The sequence below is a fragment of the Rattus norvegicus genome, chromosome 3, assembly GCF_021556685.1.
Source record: "Rattus norvegicus strain SHRSP/BbbUtx chromosome 3, alternate assembly SHRSP_T2T, whole genome shotgun sequence".
Classification (NCBI taxonomy): Eukaryota; Metazoa; Chordata; class Mammalia; order Rodentia; family Muridae; genus Rattus; species Rattus norvegicus.
In genome coordinates, this window is record NC_141536.1 from 126612726 (window position 1) to 126635051 (window position 22326).

Consider the following 22326-nt stretch of genomic DNA (forward strand, 5'->3'; position numbering starts at 1 on the left):
CTTTTATCCTTTCTCTTGGCTTAAACCCTGGGCCTGATGTGGAGAGTTTTATACCATACAGGTTATCTGAACTGTGGTTTAACTTTTAGTTTCCATGTGGAGGGAAGGGTGATGAGAGGACTATTTCAAAATAATATATAAAGAAGTAATTCGCTGACTTGTGGGTTAAAGAATTATTCAGGTCCCTAGACAGAGCCCCAAATTAACTGATGACATTATCTTTTTTAAAAATAGCTATATTTTATTTCTTTTTATTCTATTAAAGTCAAAAGAAAATCAAAACCTTCTAGCCAGGAAAAAGATGACAACATGCCATGTGTTTTTCCTTACTGCTTTTGGTCTTGATTGTTTTGACAGAAACTAGTGGTAATAACCCAGATAACCATTTTCTACATGTACTGAGATTCATTCTCCCACTACAACAAAATATTTAGTGGGAATTCAATAATACTGAGGAGGAAAAAATTATACCTTAGTGTGAATGAATATAGCTGTATAGAAGCCGAGTTCTTGTTAGGTCTCCATGTGTGCCTGGCATGACCTCTAAAAATCAGCAGTATTGTAGTCATCAATCTTGGAGAATGAAATACAAACCAGGTGGGCAGTTTCCTTACATCAGCTAGAGCAGCCCATGGAAAGATGGCTAATTAGCTGTGGAGACTGTCTATAAACACTGTTCAGTGTTAACTTTGCCTCCTGCCAGATTCAGTCCGGGGGCTGGGGAGGAATGAATGGCTGTTTGTGTCATATCAGGTTTCTAGCATATTTGTGTTACCAAATTACAGCACTTTATAGACAAGAAGAAGGTATAAGGATCCTTAGGGTTTGAAGCCATTTATCAAGTTTGACCCCTGCAATGGCACCATATGCCTCATTTTAGAAGATTCAACATAGAACATAAGGGCTACCATTTTCTCATGTCAGGCCTCAGTGAAACTCTCCCTCTGAGCACCCTGAGTGCCTAGGATGGCAGATGGCAAGCATGGTGAATGTCAGCGATCCTGTGAGGATCCTGTGAGGTCAGCTTCACCATCATGCTTATAACATATAAGACTGAAGCCTAAGATAACAGAAGACATCATATATGCTGCCCGAGTTCCCACTTAGAAAGCGCTGTGGCTATAATCTAAGCCTAAGGTAGGCAGACAGCCATATTCCTCTTCCTCAGTAGAGACAACTTTAATAAGGAATTTAAAGTAGTGTTGGAAGTAACTCACAGACATGCATAAGAGAAGAGGACCATTTGGTCTTGCATTAAAATCAGACCTTGGCCATCCAAAATGACCTTGTAAAGTACCCATGTGCTGCATCTGTCAATGGTTAAACTCAGCTACTTTGGTCAGGGTAGCTGTGAGACTCAATGGACTGTTTTGACTGAATCAACCTAACACATAAACTTATTTTTTAATGGATTATATACAATCTGATACCTAACAGGGGAAGGGGGAGAAGTTCGGTGCTCTTCAAATGATTAGCCTTGAACTAAACTGAAAGGTCGCTTGAACTGTTTGACAAGCTACACTGTGTTGTAAACATATGAGTCTGTTTTCATAGAACCAGCCTGTCTGTACAGTCCAGACTGAGCAGTGCAGACAGCTGGCAGCATTTTGAAGGCCAAGTAGGGACACCGTTCTTTAAAACACATGGAGATCATGAGGTGCCATGAAAATATAAAATTTACTTCTACCTAGTAGTTGGCTTTATGTTACCCTTCTCTACGGACTTGAAACATTTTACAATTTGCAATAGCATGGGAAATAAAACACCTAGACACTCTTGATCAGTGCATACACTAAAAATGGGATGACAGAGATTAGCATGACCCTGGGCAAGAAGAACATGCCAATCTGTAAAGCCACTCATATCCTTTAAAAACACACAGAGTGTACAACACACAAAAAAATAAACTTTAAACTGTAGGTTTCAGTTAACGTATCAATATTGGCTCATTAAATTGTAAAAAGAAAATTAAGAAAATGTCCCACGCCCGTGGGTGACATTAATGTCAAGAGAAACCTGGTAAGACTGAGGATACAATGATCCTCTGAATCTTGCACTCAGTTATTCTATAAATCTAAAACTGTTATTACAAGAAATTGCATCAATTCAATTTTTAAAAAAAACTGAAATCTAAAACTTAGAAAACTAAAATAAATAATAAAATAGGTCTAAAGCAAAGGATTGGTTAGTGGCAATAAATGTTGTTCCCCAAGTGCTGTTCCCAGACACTGGTGTGAGCTCATCCTGGAAGTTTGTATACCCTCCCCCTCCCACCCCCAGGCACCTCGGGAATCTCTGTAGGAGGAACCTAGAAAGCTGTGCCTTAAAACTATCAAATGATTTTAAGGCCTCATAAACTTCTGTTCCATCACTCTGAAGAAATATGAACAAAGGGTGCCACCAGGAGCCTCACATAGACTGAGTTGTTGTGTGTGCTGAGCAGGGTACAAAGGGGTGTTCTACTGTGCTCTAATGAACACTATGGTCTCTGAAGGTCTGTGTGTTTGAATTCCCCACTTTAATCTTCAACAATTCAAATGCCAAATTTAGATATGGCAGACCTGATCACACAAACAATAGAAGCTAGATCAAAGTGACTCGGAGTGAAGCACTTCTATTAAGCCTATCCCAAAGCTCTTATCTAACTGCAATAATCAGATCTACAAACAAATTAGGTCAACAATATGGCTAGTTCATTCCTGAGTTGAGAATTAAGGTTGACAACCCAACCCACCAAGTATTTTATTCAAGTAGAGTGGACTCCCAGAGAAGCCTTCCAAGATTGAAATGCTGTCTTTGCTAAATAAAAAAAACATACCTGAGAAGTGTGACCAATCCTTGTCAGTGCCTGACACTGGCTTTCTAGTGTGTACTGGAGGGATGCTAATGGAGATCTCAAGAAGGGTGTTCACTACTTACCAAGCCTTTTTCCTTCTGTGCTAGCATGGAAGGTTCCATTGTGAACCTTCCCCAGATAGTGGCTCTAAAGAAGAAATACAAGGCTTACCTCTACATGGATGAAGCTCACAGTATTGGCTGTACAGGTACCATGGGCCAAGGCATCCGAGAGTTGTTTGGACTGGCCCCTGAAGATATCGACATATACATGGGTACATTCACCAAAAGCTTCGCGGCTTCCGGAGGCTATATAGCTGGTAAAAAGGTAAGAAAGGAACCTCTTGTCAGAGTAGATCCTAAATACCCTACTGAAACAAAAATTGGGGTTCCTCTAAAGTTCATGTCATCTTCAGTTTAGCTCACCTGTACCATAGAGTAAAGAAAAGTGTGAAAAGAAGAATCATCACATTACAAACTAACAACAGTAGGAAGGACACCGGTGTGTAGAGTACCTGGGAGAGAGAGAGAGCTCTGCTGGACTATGTCTGGGAGGTATTGTAGAATAACCACCAATCAGTCTTGCAGACCAATAGTGGGAAGACCAATTTCACAAAGAAGCAATAATACATACCAAGCCACAGATGTGAGAAGGAATCTTACATGAACTCTGAGGGAGTAGGGTGGACAGATGGATGGCTCAGCAGTTGAGTACTGTTTGTCCTTCTGGGTTCAACTTTGAGCACCCCATGGAGGCTCACTATTATCTGAAGCTCCGGTCTCAGGGGTCTGAAGCCTCAGCTGACACTGTACCAATATAGTATACAGACACACATTCTGGCAAGACATACATACAATTTTTTAATTCAAAAATGTGTGTGTGTGTGTGTGTGTGTGTGTGTGTGTGTGTGTGTGTGTGTGTGCGTGTGTTGGAAATAGCAACAGTGAGAAAAGTGGCTGGCCTCAGGGATTTTACAAGTTTTTGCCTAAACAACGGCAGAATAAAAAAATAAGGTTATTTTTATGAAAAATAACTCATTTCTATGATGTTAGATAAGCCATCATCTCTAGTCTCTAAATGATTAAAAAATTTGGGTCAGATGACATTAGGCTATTACATGAGCATCGGCCCTGCTGTCTTGTGCTTATATTATTGAAGATTTGTTAATGAAAAATAAAATAATAAACATTTGGAAGAAATTTTAAAGAGGAAAGAGGAAGATCAAGTATTCAGAGAAAGACCTAAGGGGCAAGAGAACTCATGACCTCTTCTTTCTCCAAATCATTGCAGTTGTCCCTCCAAGCCTACAACTGTTCCAAAGACCCTGTGGGATAGCTCCAACTAGTAGGGCATTGTGGGCCCCAAAGGAGTGCATGGAGGTGCTATGCACAGGATATCTAAAGTTTCTAGGACCTTACCCACTGACCAGCAGGAACAAAACTCCAGCCTACTGCTCAACCAGTTAGACCAATTGGGGTACGTTAGCGGAAAGCAATCCTATCACTAAAAGTTGGAGCTTAAAACGCCAGATTGCATCTTAGTGACTTACCCTGCATGAGACGTGCAGATGCCTAAAACTCCGTTTGAAGTGTTCTTTGCCCTCTTGCAACTGCAACTTTCTTCCCTGCTCAAAGAGTTGTATTTCAACCCCCCTCTACTTTCCTGTGGGGATGAGCTAGGTAATGCTAGAAACACAGGGAATGCCAGCCCCTCAAAGGCTTCAGCAAAGTCTAGCGAAAGGTTAAATATTTCCTTCCTAACTGTCACATCAGCAGGATCAGAAGGTCTCAAATTTAGGAGCTGTCTGATCCGGATTACCTTGCTTTGTGAGGCTGTGGGCGGCTTTGATTACTTTAGCAGCAGCTCTGAGCCACAAAACTTTTAACCAAGCGTAACTCTGTTTCCTGAGCCAAAGGCACCTGAATAAACTAAAGCAAGCAGATCCTTGAAATGTTGTTAAATTTGTTGGATGTCACATTTTTCTCCTTGGAGTGCCTTTATTTGATACCTACTTTAAACAAAGGCCCAGGACTAGCCCCAGGAAGGACAGTTCCCTGGGATCCTGTTGCCGGTTCTCTGTTCTGAAGAAAGGTGCAGGATTTCAAAAATGGAATACTCTTGTCTACATGACCTCTACTCTCCTTTGAGTTAAAGATCGGGCAACTGTAAAAATTATCATTATTGCATTAATCAGAACTTCTACTCCACTCTTCCTTCTCCTAGCCCAGGTTATTCTGCAGTATCTCAATTCACCGCCAGGTGGCATCATGAATTAGAGAGTGTTTGGCAGGGGCTCCTGAGCCAGGCTGAGAAGCATTGCCATAAAACATCAACGTGCAAAACCTTGAAGGCACAGACAGAGCTCAATACGTGGAACTGAGCAAGAGAATGGAGACCACAAATCTTGAAAACAAGTGGATTCAAAACTCTAGAAAAAGATAAAAATGCCTGGCTCTGAAATTTCCTGTTAATCTTAGTACACAGAGACAATATTCCTAAAAACTGCAACAGGGATGTTCTAGGAATGTTTGTAGAGCTGAGTTTTGCACATTAGAGACCAGATGAATCGTGCCTCTTGGAAACAAGTGATGGGGGAAATAGGTTGGTGCTAAGGTTTCAGAAAGCAGGGCTTTGATTGAGAGTCTCCATCTTATCCTCCTTTAACTGTTGTTACTAAGTAACAAATTCACCTGGGCGGATCAGGGATTAATTCCAAACTGAAGTGCTTTCTCAAAAGTCTATGGGACTCTTGTCTTTTGCTCTTTGAGTTTGAAGCTCTGTTGACGGACAGTAAACTAAGGAGGCTATCCTTCCATGAAGGTCCAGGTGAAAACTCAGACCATCACTTCATCTTCCATGTCAGGACCATCGGTGTCCATGGAAAAGGCGGGAGTTGATAAGGTTGCGTTCTTTTCTTTTTCAATTTTCAATGTCAGTTATTTCCATAACGGCTGGAAGGATGTACTTGACACTGCTCATCTTCTGTTCTCCTCTAAGCATGGGTCCTGCATCTTCTTAGATGCCTGCTGTCAGTCACTGGCTTCTCCCAGGCTCCTTGACGATTGGTAAATAAGCAAGGCAGAGATTGTCCTTGTGACAGATAGACAGCAGGGTTGTGATTCTAAAAGGAGGGAAATGGGAAGGAAACATGGTCTAGGTTTGGAAGGCGATAGTTAGCTTCATCAGTCTGAAAAGCAAGCAAAGGCAGTTCCGTTACAGAAGCTGTTCTATTCTGGTATTCTCAGCCCTGCCTGCACTTAACAGCCCTTTGAAGTAAATAGGGGTCATGGAATGCGTATCAAGATGTTTATTCTAAAAACCTCCTGTCTGATTCCCTCCCCAAAAGCCACCCTTGCCCTTGAACTCCAGGCCTATGGGTAAAGAAAATAATCAACATTTGGACTTGAAGAAAAGGACTTGGAAACCTGCCCCTGAGGGAACCTCTAATCCATTCCAAAGAAAGACAATATGGACTCACCTTGCCAGGAACCAAAGTCAACCCTTAATTCATGACTTGTGGTACCTAGTCAGGGAATGAGTGGAAGAAATCAGTGGGCTTCCTTGACACTCTCCAGAAAGTTACTACAGAACTCCACTTCCTCAACCACACAAGCAAAACAGTCTTTACCCAGACTAGAGCAAAACGAATTCAGTCCAAAAGTAATTATAGTGTCTGTAGGACAGACACTCTCCATGTTCAAGGGAATGATTGTACTCTGATGCACTAGTGTTCAAACTAAAAATGCTTATGATTGACTGTATGAGATTCCTCCATTTATGAAAGGAAATTGGGGTTGGGGGCATTCTGATCAAAGGAGGCTTTGCTTTGTTTCTTTGTCTGATCTTTGTGCTGAGCACTTCCCAATTGAGATGGTACCACACTTGTTCCTAAGAATTCAGTTTCCTTGTAATTAATGCATCAGAGGACTGGCCATCCTCCCTCAAACTGTGAAACTCCGTGGCTTCCCATTAAACTGTCAGAATGCACAGGGTCTCTGCAAAGTCCCTACTATTGTGGACTTGAAGAAAATTATATCCTTAGTTGCTTTCTTTCTGAGGACACACTCAGTTTATTAAATAAGATTACACATAAAATCCTTTAAACCCCAAACAGCAATGTATGCAAACTGGGGGAAGCACCACAAGCTAAACGCAAGGGGAGTTGGGCTCTGCACCCTCCAAGACTCACATCTCATACTGGGGCCATTCTCCATTGATTTTGAAGAGGTGGCAAGCACAGTGTTAAAGATGGAGACACCTGAACCAGAATCATTGGGTCCAAACCCTTACCTTACCACCTTTGTGGAGAATTTTTAGGATGTCTGTGCCTCAATTATCCTATCTATAAATTTGGGATTAAAAAGTGTTGCCTACAGCTATACCCTAAAAGAAGCAAGAAACTAATCGTCTTGGCAACAAAACAAAGAGAATGAAAGCACACAAACATAACCTCATATCCAAATATGAATATAACGGGAAGCAATAATCACTATTCCTTAATATCTCTCAACATCAATGGCCTCAACTCCCCAATAAAAAGACATAGATTAACAAACTGGATACGCAACGAGGACCCTGCATTCTGCTGCCTACAGGAAACACACCTCAGAGACAAAGACAGACATTACCTCAGAGTGAAAGGCTGGAAAACAATTTTCCAAGCAAATGGTCAGAAGAAGCAAGCTGGAGTCGCCATTCTAATATCAAATAAAATCAATTTTCAACTAAAAGTCATCAAAAAAGATAAGGAAGGACACTTCATATTCATCAAAGGAAAAATCCACCAAGATGAACTCTCAATCCTAAATATCTATGCCCCAAATACAAGGGCACCTACATATGTAAAAGAAACCTTACTAAAGCTCAAAACAAACATTGCACCTCACACAATAATAGTGGGAGATTTCAACACCCCACTCTCATCAATGGACAGATCATGGAAACAGAAATTAAACAGAGATGTAGACAGACTAAGAGAAGTCATGAGCCAAATGGACTTAACGGATATTTATAGAACATTCTATCCTAAAGCAAAAGGATATACCTTCTTCTCAGCTCCTCATGGTACTTTCTCCAAAATTGACCATATAATTGGTCAAAAAGCGGGCCTCAACAGGTACAGAAAGATAGAAATAATCCCATGCGTGCTATCAGACCACCACAGCCTAAAACTGGTCTTCAATAACAATCAAGGAAGAATGCCCACATATACTTGGAAATTGAACAATGCTCTACTCAATGATAACCTGGTCAAGGAAGAAATAAAGAAAGAAATTAAAAACTTTTTAGAATTTAATGAAAATGAAGGTACAACATACCCAAACTTATGGGACACAATGAAAGCTGTGCTAAGAGGAAAACTCATAGCGCTGAGTGCCTGCAGAAAGAAACAAGAAAGAGCATATGTCAGCAGCTTGACAGCACACCTAAAAGCTCTAGAACAAAAAGAAGCAAATACACCCAGGAGGAGTAGAAGGCAGGAAATAATCAAACTCAGAGCTGAAATCAACCAAGTAGAAACAAAAAGGACCATAGAAAGAATCAACAGAACCAAAAGTTGGTTCTTTGAGAAAATCAACAAGATAGATAAACCCTTAGCCAGACTAACGAGAGGACACAGAGAGTGCGTCCAAATTAACAAAATCAGAAATGAAAAGGGAGACATAACAACAGATTCAGAGGAAATTCAAAAAATCATCAGATCTTACTATAAAAACCTATATTCAACAAAACTTGAAAATCTTCAGGAAATGGACAATTTCCTAGACAGATACCAGGTACCGAAGTTAAATCAGGAACAGATAAACCAGTTAAACAACCCCATAACTCCTAAGGAAATAGAAGCAGTCATTAAAGGTCTCCAAACCAAAAAAAGCCCAGGTCCAGACGGGTTTAGTGCAGAATTCTATCAAACCTTCATAGAAGACCTCATACCAATATTATCCAAACTATTCCACAAAATTGAAACAGATGGATCACTACCGAATACCTTCTACGAAGCCACAATTACTCTTATACCTAAACCACACAAAGACACAACAAAGAAAGAGAACTTCAGACCAATTTCCTTATGAATATCGACGCAAAAATACTCAACAAAATTCTGGCCAACTGAATCCAAGAGCACATCAAAACAATCATCTACCATGACTAAGTAGGCTTCATCCCAGGCATGCAGGGATGGTTTAATATACGGAAAACCATCAACGTGATCCATTATATAAACAAACTGAAAGAACAGAACCACATGATCATTTCATTAGATGCTGAGAAAGCATTTGACAAAATTCAACACCCCTTCATGATAAAAGTCCTGGAAAGAATAGGAATTCAAGGCCCATACCTAAACATAGTAAAAGCCATATACAGCAAACCAGTTGCTAACATTAAACTAAATGGAGAGAAACGTGAAGCAATCCCACTAAAATCAGGGACTAGACAAGGCTGCCCACTCTCTCCCTACTTATTCAATATAGTTCTTGAAGTTCTAGCCAGAGCAATCAGACAACAAAAGGAGGTCAAGGGGATACAGATCGGAAAGGAAGAAGTCAAAATATCACTATTTGCAGATGATATGATAGTATATTTAAGTGATCCCAAAAGTTCCACCAGAGAACTACTAAAGCTGATAAACAACTTCAGCAAAGTGGCTGGGTATAAAATTAACTCAAATAAATCAGTTGCCTTCCTCTATACAAAAGAGAAACAAGCCGAGAAAGAAATTAGGGAAACGACACCCTTCATAATAGACCCAAATAATATAAAGTACCTCGGTGTGACTTTAACAAAGCAAGTAAAAGATCTGTACAATAAGAACTTCAAGACACTGAAGAAGGAAATTGAAGAAGACCTCCGAAGATGGAAAGATCTCCCATGCTCATGGATTGGCAGGATTAATATAGTAAAAATGGCCATTTTACCAAAAGCAATCTACATATTCAATGCAATCCCCATCAAAATACCAATCCAATTATTCAAAGAGTTAGACAGAACAATTTGCAAATTCATCTGGAATAACAAAAGACCCAGGATAGCTAAAGCTATCCTCAACAATAAAAGGACTTCAGGGGGAATCACTATCCCTGAACTCAAGCAGTATTACAGAGCAATAGTGATAAAAACTGCATGGTATTGGTACAGAGACAGACAGATAGACCAATGGAATAGAATTGAAGACCCAGAAATGAACCCACACACCTATGGTCACTTGATTTTTGACAAAGTAGCCAAAACCATCCAATGGAAAAAAGATAGCATTTTCAGCAAATGGTGCTGGTTCAACTGGAGGTCAACATGTAGAAGAATGCAGATCGATCCATGCTTATCACCCTGTACAAAGCTTAAGTCCAAGTGGATCAAGGACCTCCACATCAAACCAGACACACTCAAACTAATAGAAGAAAAACTAGGGAAGCATCTGGAACACATGGGCACTGGAAAAAATTTCCTAAACAAAACACCAATGGCTTATGCTCTAAGATCAAGAATCGACAAATGGGATCTCATAAAACTGCAAAGCTTCTGTAAGGCAAAGGACACTGTGGTTAGGACAAAACGGCAACCAACAGATTGGGAAAAGATCTTTACCAATCCTACAACAGATAGAGGCCTTATATCCAAAATATACAAAGAACTCAAGAAGTTAGACCGCAGGGAAACAAATAACCCTATTAAAAAATGGGGTTCAGAGCTAAACAAAGAATTCACAGCTGAGGAATGCCGAATGGCTGAGAAACACCTAAAGAAATGTTCAACATCTTTAGTCATAAGGGAAATGCAAATCAAAACAACCCTGAGATTTCACCTCACACCAGTGAGAATGGCTAAGATCAAAAACTCAGGGGACAACAGATGCTGGAAGGATGTGGAGAAAGAGGAACACTCCTCCATTGTTGGTGGGATTGCAAACTGGTACAACCATTCTGGAAATCAGTCTGGAGGATCCTCAGAAAATTGGACATTGAACTGCCTGAGGATCCAGCTATACCTCTCTTGGGCATATACCCAAAAGATGCCCCAACATATAAAAAAGACACGTGCTCCACTATGTTCATTGCAGCCTTATTTATAATAGCCAGAAGCTGGAAAGAACCCAGATGCCCTTCAACAGAGGAATGGATACAGAAAATGTGGTACATCTACACAATGGAATATTACTCAGCTATCAAAAACAACGACTTTATGAAATTCATAGGCAAATGGTTGGAACTGGAAAACATCATCCTGAGTGAGCTAACCCAATCACAGAAAGACATACATGGTATGCACTCATTGATAAGTGGCTATTAGCCCAAATGCTTGAATTACCCTAGATGCCTAGAACAAATGAAACTCAAGATGGATGATCAAAATGTGAATGCTTCACTCCTTCTTTAAAAGGGGAACAAGAATACCCTTGGCAGGGAAGAGAGAGGCAAAGATTAAAACAGAGACTGAAGGAACACCCATTCAGAGCCTGCCCCACATGTGGCCCATACATATACAGCCACCCAATTAGACAAGATGGATGAAGCAAAGAAGTGCAGACCGACAGGAGCCGGATGTAGATCGCTCCTGAGAGACACAGCCAGAATACAGCAAATACAGAGGCGAATGCCAGCAGCAAACCACTGAACTGAGAATAGGTCCCCCGTTGAAGGAATCAGAGAAAGAACTGGAAGAGCATGAAGGGGCTCAAGACCCCATATGTACAACAATGCCAAGCAACCAGAGCTTCCAGGGACTAAGCCACTACCTAAAGACTATACATGGACTGACCCTGGACTCTGACCCCATAGGTAGCAATGAATATCCTAGTAAGAGCACCAGTGGAAGGGGAAGCCCTGGGTCCTGCTAAGACTGAACCCCCAGTGAACTAGTCTATGGGGGGAGGGCGGCAATGGGGGGAGGGTTGGGAGGGGAACACCCATAAGGAAGGGGAGGGGGGAGGGGGATGTTTGCCCGGATAACGGGAAAGGGAATAACACTCGAAATGTATATAAGAAATACTCAAGTTAATAAAAAAAAATAAAATAAAATGTAAAAAAAAAGTGTTGCCTACTTCCAGGTTATTGTAAGTGAATTAACAAATACAATGTTCTTAAGATGAACTCAAAAGTATCCTGTGAACGTTGGCTGTGCTGTCAGCTTCTGGTCCCATTTTCTCCTCTCTGAGCCATTCAATAGCTCCAGTTTATGCTCTCCTTTTTTCTAAAGCCCTGTCTGTTTTCTTGTCGTGGTCAGTAGTAGGTTAGGTTTGGCTTGGTTTCACTCCTACTGCCACTCTCCCTTGTGGGATGATGGAAAGAACAAGCTAATTATCACTGGTTTGGTGCATTGTGGCTATGCTCATACAGGTAATTTAACCTTAGATCATTCCCTTTACAATTCAGAAAACCAAAACTGTGAAATCCCAAGAAGTTTCGTGTTTTTTGTCCCTGCCTCCACCACCATCCCCCCACCATGTTCTACAAATTTTTAAATTGACAACCAACAACAGTGACCAACTACATTAGGTATCATGATGTGCCTTTTCGATAAGATAGATAGATAGACAGACAGACAGACAGACAGACAGACAGACAGATAGGTAGATAGATAGATAGATACATACATACATACATACATACATACATACATACATACATAACATACATACATACATACATGACATTGTGTGTGTGTGTGTGTGTGTGTGTGTGTGTGTAGTCTCATAGGTAGGTATCAATGTTATCTCACTTTGCAAAAAAGAAGGCTGAGATTGGAAACCTAGTTATTTCTTCATGATCACACAGTCATTAGTAACAAAGCCAGGATTTGTACTGAGTAATTGCATTCCAAAACCTATGCTTCAATTCTGGGACATGCTACTCCTCACCACCTTATCCCCAAACCACTAGCTTCTCTCTCTACTCCCAATTGACTCTTCTGATCTTTGCTCAGACATTCTGCCCTTGATCCTCGTTTTAGAGAGCCCATGTATTTTTTTACTCCCTCTGTATTTTTTTAAAAAATCCCTTGCAGCCTGTGGGAAAGTATTTAATCTCAACAGAGGGTGGAAATTCTTATTGCCACTATAGGGCAGAATACAAACTCTGAAGGACAGTGCATCTGTAATTCTTGGGAAATAATCAAAGATCTCTCTTTGAGGGGTTCCAGATCCTCCAGAGTAAACTTCCTTAAATACTACATAGCTAATACTTCGAGGCCTGCCATGGTCAGCTACACTCTTCAAGAGCAGGGAAAGCACTCCTAAACACTTTTACATGGTTCGGGGGTGGGGGGGGAGCAGTCAAAGATGTCAGACTAGAATATGACCTCATTCTCCCTGTCTCTGAGACTCACTCATGAATCTAGGACATAGCCCAGCACAAATCTTTAATAAATTTTCTGGAAGGAAAAGTAGAAGGGAGAGAAAAAGAAAAGAAGGATAAAAGGGAAGGGTGGGAGGCAAGAAGTAAATACGTATTAATAAAGAGAAAATAATTAAAATGAATAATTTGAAGGGTTTTTTTTAAAGGAGAATGGAATGAAAGGAAAGAATGAATCTGGAAGGGAAGAAAGAAAGAAAACAAACCATTTGAAGTGCTGAACAAAAGTGCCCACAGCATTCTGAGAAAGGCTTGGAACCAGTATAGTATCGCACTTGTGAAAGCAAGCAGGTCAGGAGACCAGCTCAGGCACATTGACCGTCTGAAGGCTGGTGGGGACCAGGAGTGCAGAGTGACACTCATTTTCCTATACCTTGCCTCTGCACCTTTGAGCATCTTCTCTTCTTCCAAGCTGTCTTTTCTTCCTCCCCAGTCTTCATGTTTCAGAGCTTCCTAGATCTCATCTCCTCAGTATGTTCATACCCTGAGAGCTCTCCTAGAAGTACCCGTTCTCTTGCCTCTGCACCTTGCAGGCTATTGCATTGATCCTTCTGCAAGGACTCCTACTTTTCACGGCAGAATTGCTAACATTCTCAAGGCACAAAAAGAACCAGATTTTGCTCTGGTTCTTCGTTCACAAAAGAACCAGGTCATCAGCCATTCCAGCGCATTTGCTCTTGTGCAAAGCAGATATATCAGAAACCATTTTGCCTGCACATGCTCAGTTTTACCTTATAAACCAGAACAGAATGTGTAGGTCCCTCCCAGTCTTGTACAGTTTCGAGGATTTAATGGGAAAGACTAAGGAAAGTGGGGGGTGGGGGAGCAGAACAGGTAGTTCACTATTAGCCATTGAAAGGTGGACAGACCACTGTTGTCTCTTGAGGAGCTAAACAAATGTTGTGCTGTAATGTACAGAGGACAAGTTCTGAAAATTGTTTGCTTCCATTTTGGGTTTCTGTCTTTATTTTAGGAAATTGTGGATTATGTACGGGTTCAGTCGCATAGTGCTACATATGCTACATCCATGAGTCCTGTAGTAGCAGCGCAAATCATCAGATCATTGAAGATAATGATGGGATATGAAGGAAACTTTGGAGGTAAGGAGTCTATGGAGACCTCAGCTCCCAAGAACTCTCCCAGGCTTCTTCTGCCTGTCAATCTCCTACCTTCTCAAATACATACTTGTGTCTCATGAAGCTCAATTTTTTAGTAGAGCCAGGTGATGGATGAGCATACTAGAACTACTATCACCACACACATGCACATACACACACACGCACATACACACACACACATAGAAATACACACACACACACACACACACACACACACACACCACAGCACACCATCCCACAAACACTTTGCTAAAATAAATACATGCAGGCTTCAGCAACAAATTAATATGATCATCAAATTTGGATCATGTTTGTGTGACCGGTGGTTAAAATGAAATAAGCAGTATCTCTGTGTATGTGTATATGGTTGTGCAAACATATATGAGTATGTGCATTTGTATGTATGTTTGTGTCTATATGTGTTTGCATATACATGTGTGTCTATATACATAAATTATATATACACATATATACATATATATGTATGTGTTTGCTGTCCCTTGTGCTTCTCTGAGATGAGGACCTTCAATTTAATAATTTTAATGTTTTATTACCAGAGGTTGGGCAAGGGAAAATCACAACTGGCCATGTGAAGATATTTAAACTTTCACTATTATTCCAGTCATTCATGTGTCACTGTGTCACTTCAGCTAAAATGTGCTATTTTACTTAACTCAAATGATCCTAATCTGCTCTTTGGAGAATTGTTTCATTGATGCCTCACAGAATTCTCTTTCCATCTTTCAGATTCAATCTCCAAAGCTTCTACTAAATGTTATGATAAATAAAGCAGTCTAACAGCCAGGGAGCTAGCTAGTGAGTACAAGTGAGAAAAGGCAAATTATACCGGCATATAGGTAAAAATTATATAGATATATGTATAGATATATAGATAGATATATGACATATATATATCTGGCACCAAACCGTGTGTTTACTGCAACCTTCTAAACCCACTTTATAGAATGTATGGGAATATCTATCATTAATAATATGACAAGAATACTTATGTGTTTCACAAAAAAAAAATTTTTTTTACTTCAAGCCAATCTGAAACTGGAATGTTCTGCAATCTGAAACATTTTAAGCACTGACTCAGAGAGGCCCTAAGTGGAACATTTCACACTCATCCTCACATGGTAGGACACCCAAAATGCAGGTATACTAAAAATGTTTTATGAAGTTGTCTATGGGTACAAGGCATAGCAGCACATACCTATAATCTCGGCACTTGAGTGGCAGGTAGATCATGGGTTTGAGGCCAACCTGGGTTACAGAATGATACCCTATGTGAAAAAACATCCTGAAGATTGTATGTGTATGAAATATCAACAAATTTTGTGGTTTGACTTAAGGTCCATCCTCAAGATACATATGCAAATATTCTCCAAAAATTCAAAATCCAAAATTTTTATGGTCCTAAGCATTGATGATCAGGAACACCCCGTATCCCTAATATAAATCAGATAACAAGAAACTTGTCAGTTGAAATAGGGCCTCCACTCACCTTCACACTTAACAACCACTATGGTTCTTCCACTGAGCCTTCCTGCTTGCCAGAATATTATTTTTTTAAAAAATTAAAGACAGAGTTTGTTTTATCACTAAAGCTGGAAAATGTCTCACAAGATGTTTCCTTTTCTACCATGTGAAATAAAATGGCTGGTGGATCGTTTTAGAATCCTTTGTGTGTGTGTGTGTGTGTGTGTGTGTGTGTGTGTGTGTGTGTGTGTGTGTGTGTTGTGTATTTGTATTTTTTGACTGAAATGTATTAAAAGGCTGAGAACCCAGTTTAGGGAGCCCTGATGACGCAAATAGAATTGATTTCTGTAGTGTTACTTAGGATCATGTGATACTCTGCAAGTGAATAGCTCACCCAACTTTGGCCAGGTGACTTAACTTTTCTTTGTTCCAGTTCCCCCAGCTATGAAATGAAAGTAATAACATTTATTCATTGAGATTCTATGGCAAACAAGTAAATCCATGTAAAGTACTCAGGAATGTCTGGGAACAATGGTGAATTTTATATAATGGTTTGCTGTTATTTGCTATTTGTTATTGTTCCTCTGGCATTAAAAATATGTGAAAGCTCTCTGATTCTGTATAAAACGTCTTAGGGAAGAAATGACATAGGACTGAATGTCATTCCAGGTCTTGGATTGGTCAGGATGAGCAAGGTTAGGTTACCATAACAACCCCTGAAAAATCTTGTTACTGTAACAGAACTAAGGCTTATTTCTTGCATTCTGGTGGTGAGATCATTTTATGTGTTTATTTTTTTATGTATCCTGGTTTTGTTTTATTTGTCTTTGTTTGTTTATTGTTTGTTGTTGATGTTTGGTTGGTTGGTTGGTTGGTTTTGTTTTTCGAGACAGGATTTCTTTGGTTAATTCTGTCTGTCCTGAAACTCCAGAACTCAGAGATCCACCTGCATGACTTCCAAGTGCTGGGATTAAAAGCATGGGCAACCACTGCCAAACTTTTCTTCCTTCCTTCCTACCTACCTACTTTCCTTCCTTTCTTTTTTCATAATATAATCTTTGACAACCAGTAAGGGAGTCCATCCCTGAGAGAGGCTAATTTCCTGCTTCCAACAACCACTAGTTGTCAGTAGTTCTTTGTCTAGAGATGGGATATCATGAAATTCCCCTCCTTCCACATTAACAGGTCCTTATATTCTTAGCATCACAATTAAAATGCTTTACCTCCTGTCTCTTGCCGTCTTACGAGGTAAAAGAGAACAGAACGCTGTGTGTCAAAATAGGCATAGGAAGAAACTTAAGACAGTTTTTTTTTTTCAAATACACGAACAAAGAAAAGTGGTTCCCTTTGAAAGAATCATCAGCCAAGTCTTAGGTAACTCTGTCTGGCACATCTTTTGAAGGATTCAAAGGCACTCTGGGAATGATCACATTGACCTCATTTGTAACAATGCCTGCTCAAATGAATAGGAGAGGTGAGAGTACGGCATTAAGTTAGCGTTCTCTACAAAGGTGTGCTCAGAATAAAGTTGCCCAAAGCACCAAGAGACACATCATTTCTAGATCTGCCACACAAGCTTTGAGAAAGAGGAGCCTGGCTCCAAGCCTTCTTCACTCTACTGCAGCCCTGACTGGAGCCTTTCAAGGCTTTGTTATGGGCAAGTTTGGGGAGCGGTTGGCCAGATCCGTTCCTTGATGAATGTCTTTACTTTAATCTGCAATGCAAAGCCATACGCTTCAAAGAGAGGCTAGCTACAGCAATAAGGTCAGTGTTCCTTTGATGCCAAGGTTCAAAGATGAAATAGCAGCCCCAGTGAAATGACAATGTTTATGCACAAACAGCCACCTTCACTCTGCAACCAGGCTGCTGGTGGAGTTAATGCACACAGGCTGAGGGTCTGCAGGCTGGGTGTGCGTTCCATATGCACCAAGGCCCGTTTAATCTCCTAGCCTGTCACCCTGGAGTACACTGAGCCCAATGTGGAGATTTGATTTCTCCATCCTAATGGTCGTTGGGTGGTCTCCAGCTAAACCAATGTTGTAAGCTCCTTAAGGGCAAGAAATGTGTCTTGAATTAATTCTGTGTTCCTCTGAGTGTCAAACTCAGTGCTCAGCTTAATAAATACGTCATGACTCAACTTCCATCTCTCCAGCCTTCTGGATTTCAGGTCTCATGTGCTATGGAAGATTGTCGGGGATCTTTATCCCAAGGAACTGGGAGTCAGAATGCAGTCCACTCCAGTGTGGCACCTGAAAGGACCTTTCAGTAGAGGGGGGAATACTTGAGAGATCTAGAAAAATTATAGTTCTGTCACTGGCTTAATCTAGATGTTAAGCAAGCAACCACAAAGGATAAAGCCCCAAATGATGGCAACAGCTTCGCTACAGAAAACAATGTCATCTGTTGTCTTGTTTTATTTAATTCTTTAATGGACATTTTTTTCCAGTTAGTCTCTTTCGATTTCCAATCTCTACCATGTATCCCTAATCCTCCTTTCCCCAACTATGGACGGTCTTCCACTTCTCAAACAAAGATGATGGAGGTTGAATTGTAGAATGAAGAGATATCACCTACAGCCAGATTACGTGTGGCTCAGAGTCTGACATGTTCCCTCTCTTAACTCAGTTCCGCCACTGAAAGTCAAGATAGGGGAAGGACTAAGTGATACGGTGCAGAAAGTGAATATCACATGGTGCCGATACACAAGACAGCATAACAAAGCCGCTGTGGTTTTTACCTTCCCTGCTCTCTTCCCTTCCTCCCCAAATATCCTCAGTAGTTTTTGCCCACCTTGGAATTCTCCATTGTTCTAAAACTTGATGACTACTCTTTTGCAAATTCTGCAACACTTGCTTTAAAATATCCCTATAATCTGGTCACCTCTCAAACTTCACCCCTCGGGACAGCTGGAATACCTGTTGAAATATTCTGCCCCTTCCTGTCTTGGCTTTTTATGCTTTGTCCTCTGCACAAATCATGCTCTTTAGCAATTATTCTGACTGCACAAATTTACAGGGTACAGTATAATGATTTAATAAACATGCAGTGTGAGCGATGGGCAAATCAGAACTGTTAGTTCTATTCTTTGAATGTCTTCAAAGCTTTGAATAACATATCATTTTATATTTATAGGATACAGAGTAACATTTCAGTACAGATGTACAAAATACTCAGAATATTGAGGTAGTTAACATTTCTAACTGCTTAATGTTTTCTTTGCATTTCAACTCCTATTTCCTATTTACTCATAAATAGTAGAGCATTGTAGATTGCTTTCCCATGATTTTTAGAACACTAAAATCTATTTTGCTATGATTGGGTATCTGTTGTCTATCCTCTCTTCATCCCTTCTTCCTTAACCCTTCCCGGCCTCTAATAAATCCATTCTGTGTTCTTACTGGCTTTGAAAAATAGCATCTATATGAGAGAAACCCTAACTAGTCAAAATGAGAAAATATAAGTCATGCCATCCTGCACCAATTCCATCAGTTTCCCATTCACCCCATATGGGCTCCAGTGGCCCACAGGCTCTCCAGACTTCTCCCTCACATATCTTAGGATCTTCCCCTTCATCTCCTGACTCCTGGAATTCAGGAGCCCTCAAACCAACTTCCACAGAAAGGCCTTTGCACTTTCTGGTTCCTCTAGAGTAGCTCTTCTATTCCAGTAGCTCTTCTATCCACCCATCTCTGCTCAGAGTTGGTCCTCTGGAGGACCTGTTGCATCCTATGTGCCTCGGCCTTCATTTCTCCCCTTCCCTTCACTTTAGTTTTCATTCTATCCATGTGTATTCTTTCTTTTCTCTCATCGGAGTGCAAACTCCAAGAGAAGTGACTCTTTTCTTTAAGCACTCCAAGAACAGCACTCTGCAAGCATGGTCCGAGGTTCCTGGGCAAAGATTTATTGAACGACAGCAATGTTCTCCCTTGCCCTTTTGTCAGAACAAATAAATGCCTCTGATCTCCTTTGCATCATTGTGCTTGTGATTCCTCTCTTTGAAAAGCACTGATCCCTTTCCGCAGCATGGTCTTGCTGGTATCCTTCCAAAACAAACTTCCCTTCCCTCTTCTTCTTTTACAACCACTGTTCCCCTCACCCTCTCCTGGCAGCAAACCTCTGAGGGGTTCACTACCCAGCCTACTTGCTCCCTTGTCTTCAGGCTTGCCTCGGCTCCTCCACTCCATTCTGAGGATTTTGCTCTCCTACTGCTCTCCTGGTCTTCATCCTGCCCAGTTGGCCTTGACCCCTTGACATGCTTCTCCATTCGTAACAATCTTCAGGTACTATTGTCCTCTGGTTTTCCATGTATTATTACTTTTTCCCCCATTCCCTTTTCTGTAAGGCCTCTTCCTCTGTCTGAACGTGTCTGAATCCTAGCCTCTGTTTCCGGTACAATTCTCTGACACAAGTGTCTTCTCATGGTTACTTATAATAGTGTGACTCCACCTGGGAGAATGGTTAAGACAACTTGCTAATGCCAAATAATTCTGCATGAATGCTTGCTGTGTTATTCAGTGCCTGGATGCTGCTGACAGTATTAGTTTCAGGGGCCACTCTCTGAGAATCACCATTGAATAGTGAACTCATCTTAGTCATTTTCTCCTTCCCATTCAACACTAATGAGTTATAGATTTCTTATAGCTAGAAGCCATCATTTTCACATCATTGGCTACCAGCACTCACCTGACACCTAATAAGTTATTGAGACATGTATTCAAATTGAATCGCAAGTCAATATGTCTAGTTCCAATTGTGCCACGATATAGATGCCGATAAAATAGCTATTGGGGCATTTTGGGAAACATCTATTCATCAAAGGAATTGAGTTCGAAATGCTTCATATCAGCCATCTAAGTAGCTGAACTTGCTCACCAAGGTCAGCCTTTGTCCTTGTAATTCTGGTCTATGTCCATGTGTCCCTTTGCTCATAACTTTTGTATGTTTATTTTAATGCCTTCAATGTAGGGGGTTGATGTCCATCTGTCTTTCATCACCTCATGTTTCAGGAAGATGGGAGAGCAGGATGGGACAAGGAGGATGACTACATATAGTATGCTATGGTGGTTCTCAAAGGGTGGTCCCTGGACAAGTGTGTCAACATCACCTGGGGCATGTTAGAACTGTACTAGACATTTTCATTTGGAGTCAGAAACTCTGGGGCTGGGGTCAACAAGCAGTCTCACCATCCCTCCAGGGGCTTGGGAAGCAGCCTCATTTGAAAACCACATTTCCATATAAAAGGAAGGAACCAGGTAAGGGTATTTTGCAGAGGGAAAAAGAGCAGTGGACAGCTTTCTGGCAAACATAGACAAAGCTAGACAACCTTGCAGAAAGGAGGCCCGAGGACTGGAAAATGTGAGAGAAGCAGAAAAAGAAAAGTATGAAATATATTTTGATCCACTTTCCTAAGCCACCATATAAAGCCAAGCATGAACCGGGTTCACTCAGTTACTGTGAGTGCTTGTCCATCATCCCTGGTATGGGTGACACTTGGCAGCAGGACACTTAGCAAAGGGCTTTTGTCCACAGAACTGAGTGTTCTTCATAACAGGTCTTCCTGTAAACCTGTGCTTTCATAAAACCCCCTGAGATCTATAAAGTCATAAGAGCTAATGGTTACAACCCTAGTTATACTGTTCCCTTTGATCATCGCTGTCTGGCTGAGACATTATTTCCTTAGTAATTCTTCCTCCTTGGGATACAAAGGATGGTGTCCATAAAATCCACTTTAATTCTTGTCTGTGTATGTCTGGGGTACTATTGGTAAAGGGAAGGTATCACTGTGATCCCAAAGCTACATTTTAAAAGACCGCTATGGTCGTGCAACCTGATGATTCCACTGTTGAAGAAGCAAAGACAGGCAGATCCCCAGGCTTGCTGATCCAAAGCCAGTGAGAGACCCTGACTGAACAAAAAAGAAAAAGGTGACCCTATCCCACTAAACCATAAGGGGCAAGACAGAGGGCTCAACGATTAAGAGCAATTGCTGCTCTTGTGGAAGTCCTGGATTAAGTTTCCAACACTCACATCGGGCAGCTCACAACCACTTGTAATTTCCAGGAAATCCAGTTCCCTCTTCTGGTGTCCACAGGCACCTGCACACAAATTATGCTTACACATATATCCAGGCACATACATATGTATATAAAATAATAATTTTAAAGCATCAACAGTAATATTAACAGTTGGCTAATTATTACTCATCACATAAATTATTTCAGCAGTGTGTCTACAGTAGGACTAGTCATTTTGGTTAGTAAGGAGATCTACAGTGGCAAATCTGATACATGTTGATTACTTAGTAACTTATGGTCATGTTTCAAAGTCATCACTTGAAAGAATGGATTTTCCTACCGTTATGTAGGATTTGCTTAGTTTTGCACTATGATTATCATAGTCCTTTCAACTACATTTCCTGAAGTGACTGTCACATTTTTGGCATCATGGTATCGAAGTGATATGGTCACTGTTTTAAGAAAAGATGATATGCTCAATCTAATGTGACATATAAATGTAGGATTCTAACACTCTTTCATAGTTA

The 22326-nt window shown here is 40.7% G+C and overlaps 1 protein-coding gene across 1 annotated transcript in view; it reads left to right on the top strand.

The window, feature by feature from the left end:
- Positions 1–22326, top strand: part of Sptlc3 (serine palmitoyltransferase, long chain base subunit 3) — a 128632-nt gene that overhangs the window by 79745 nt on the left and 26561 nt on the right. The window contains 2 exon segments of the mRNA NM_001106517.1: positions 2944–3163; positions 14159–14285. Coding sequence (NP_001099987.1) covers positions 2944–3163; positions 14159–14285 — 347 coding nt within the window.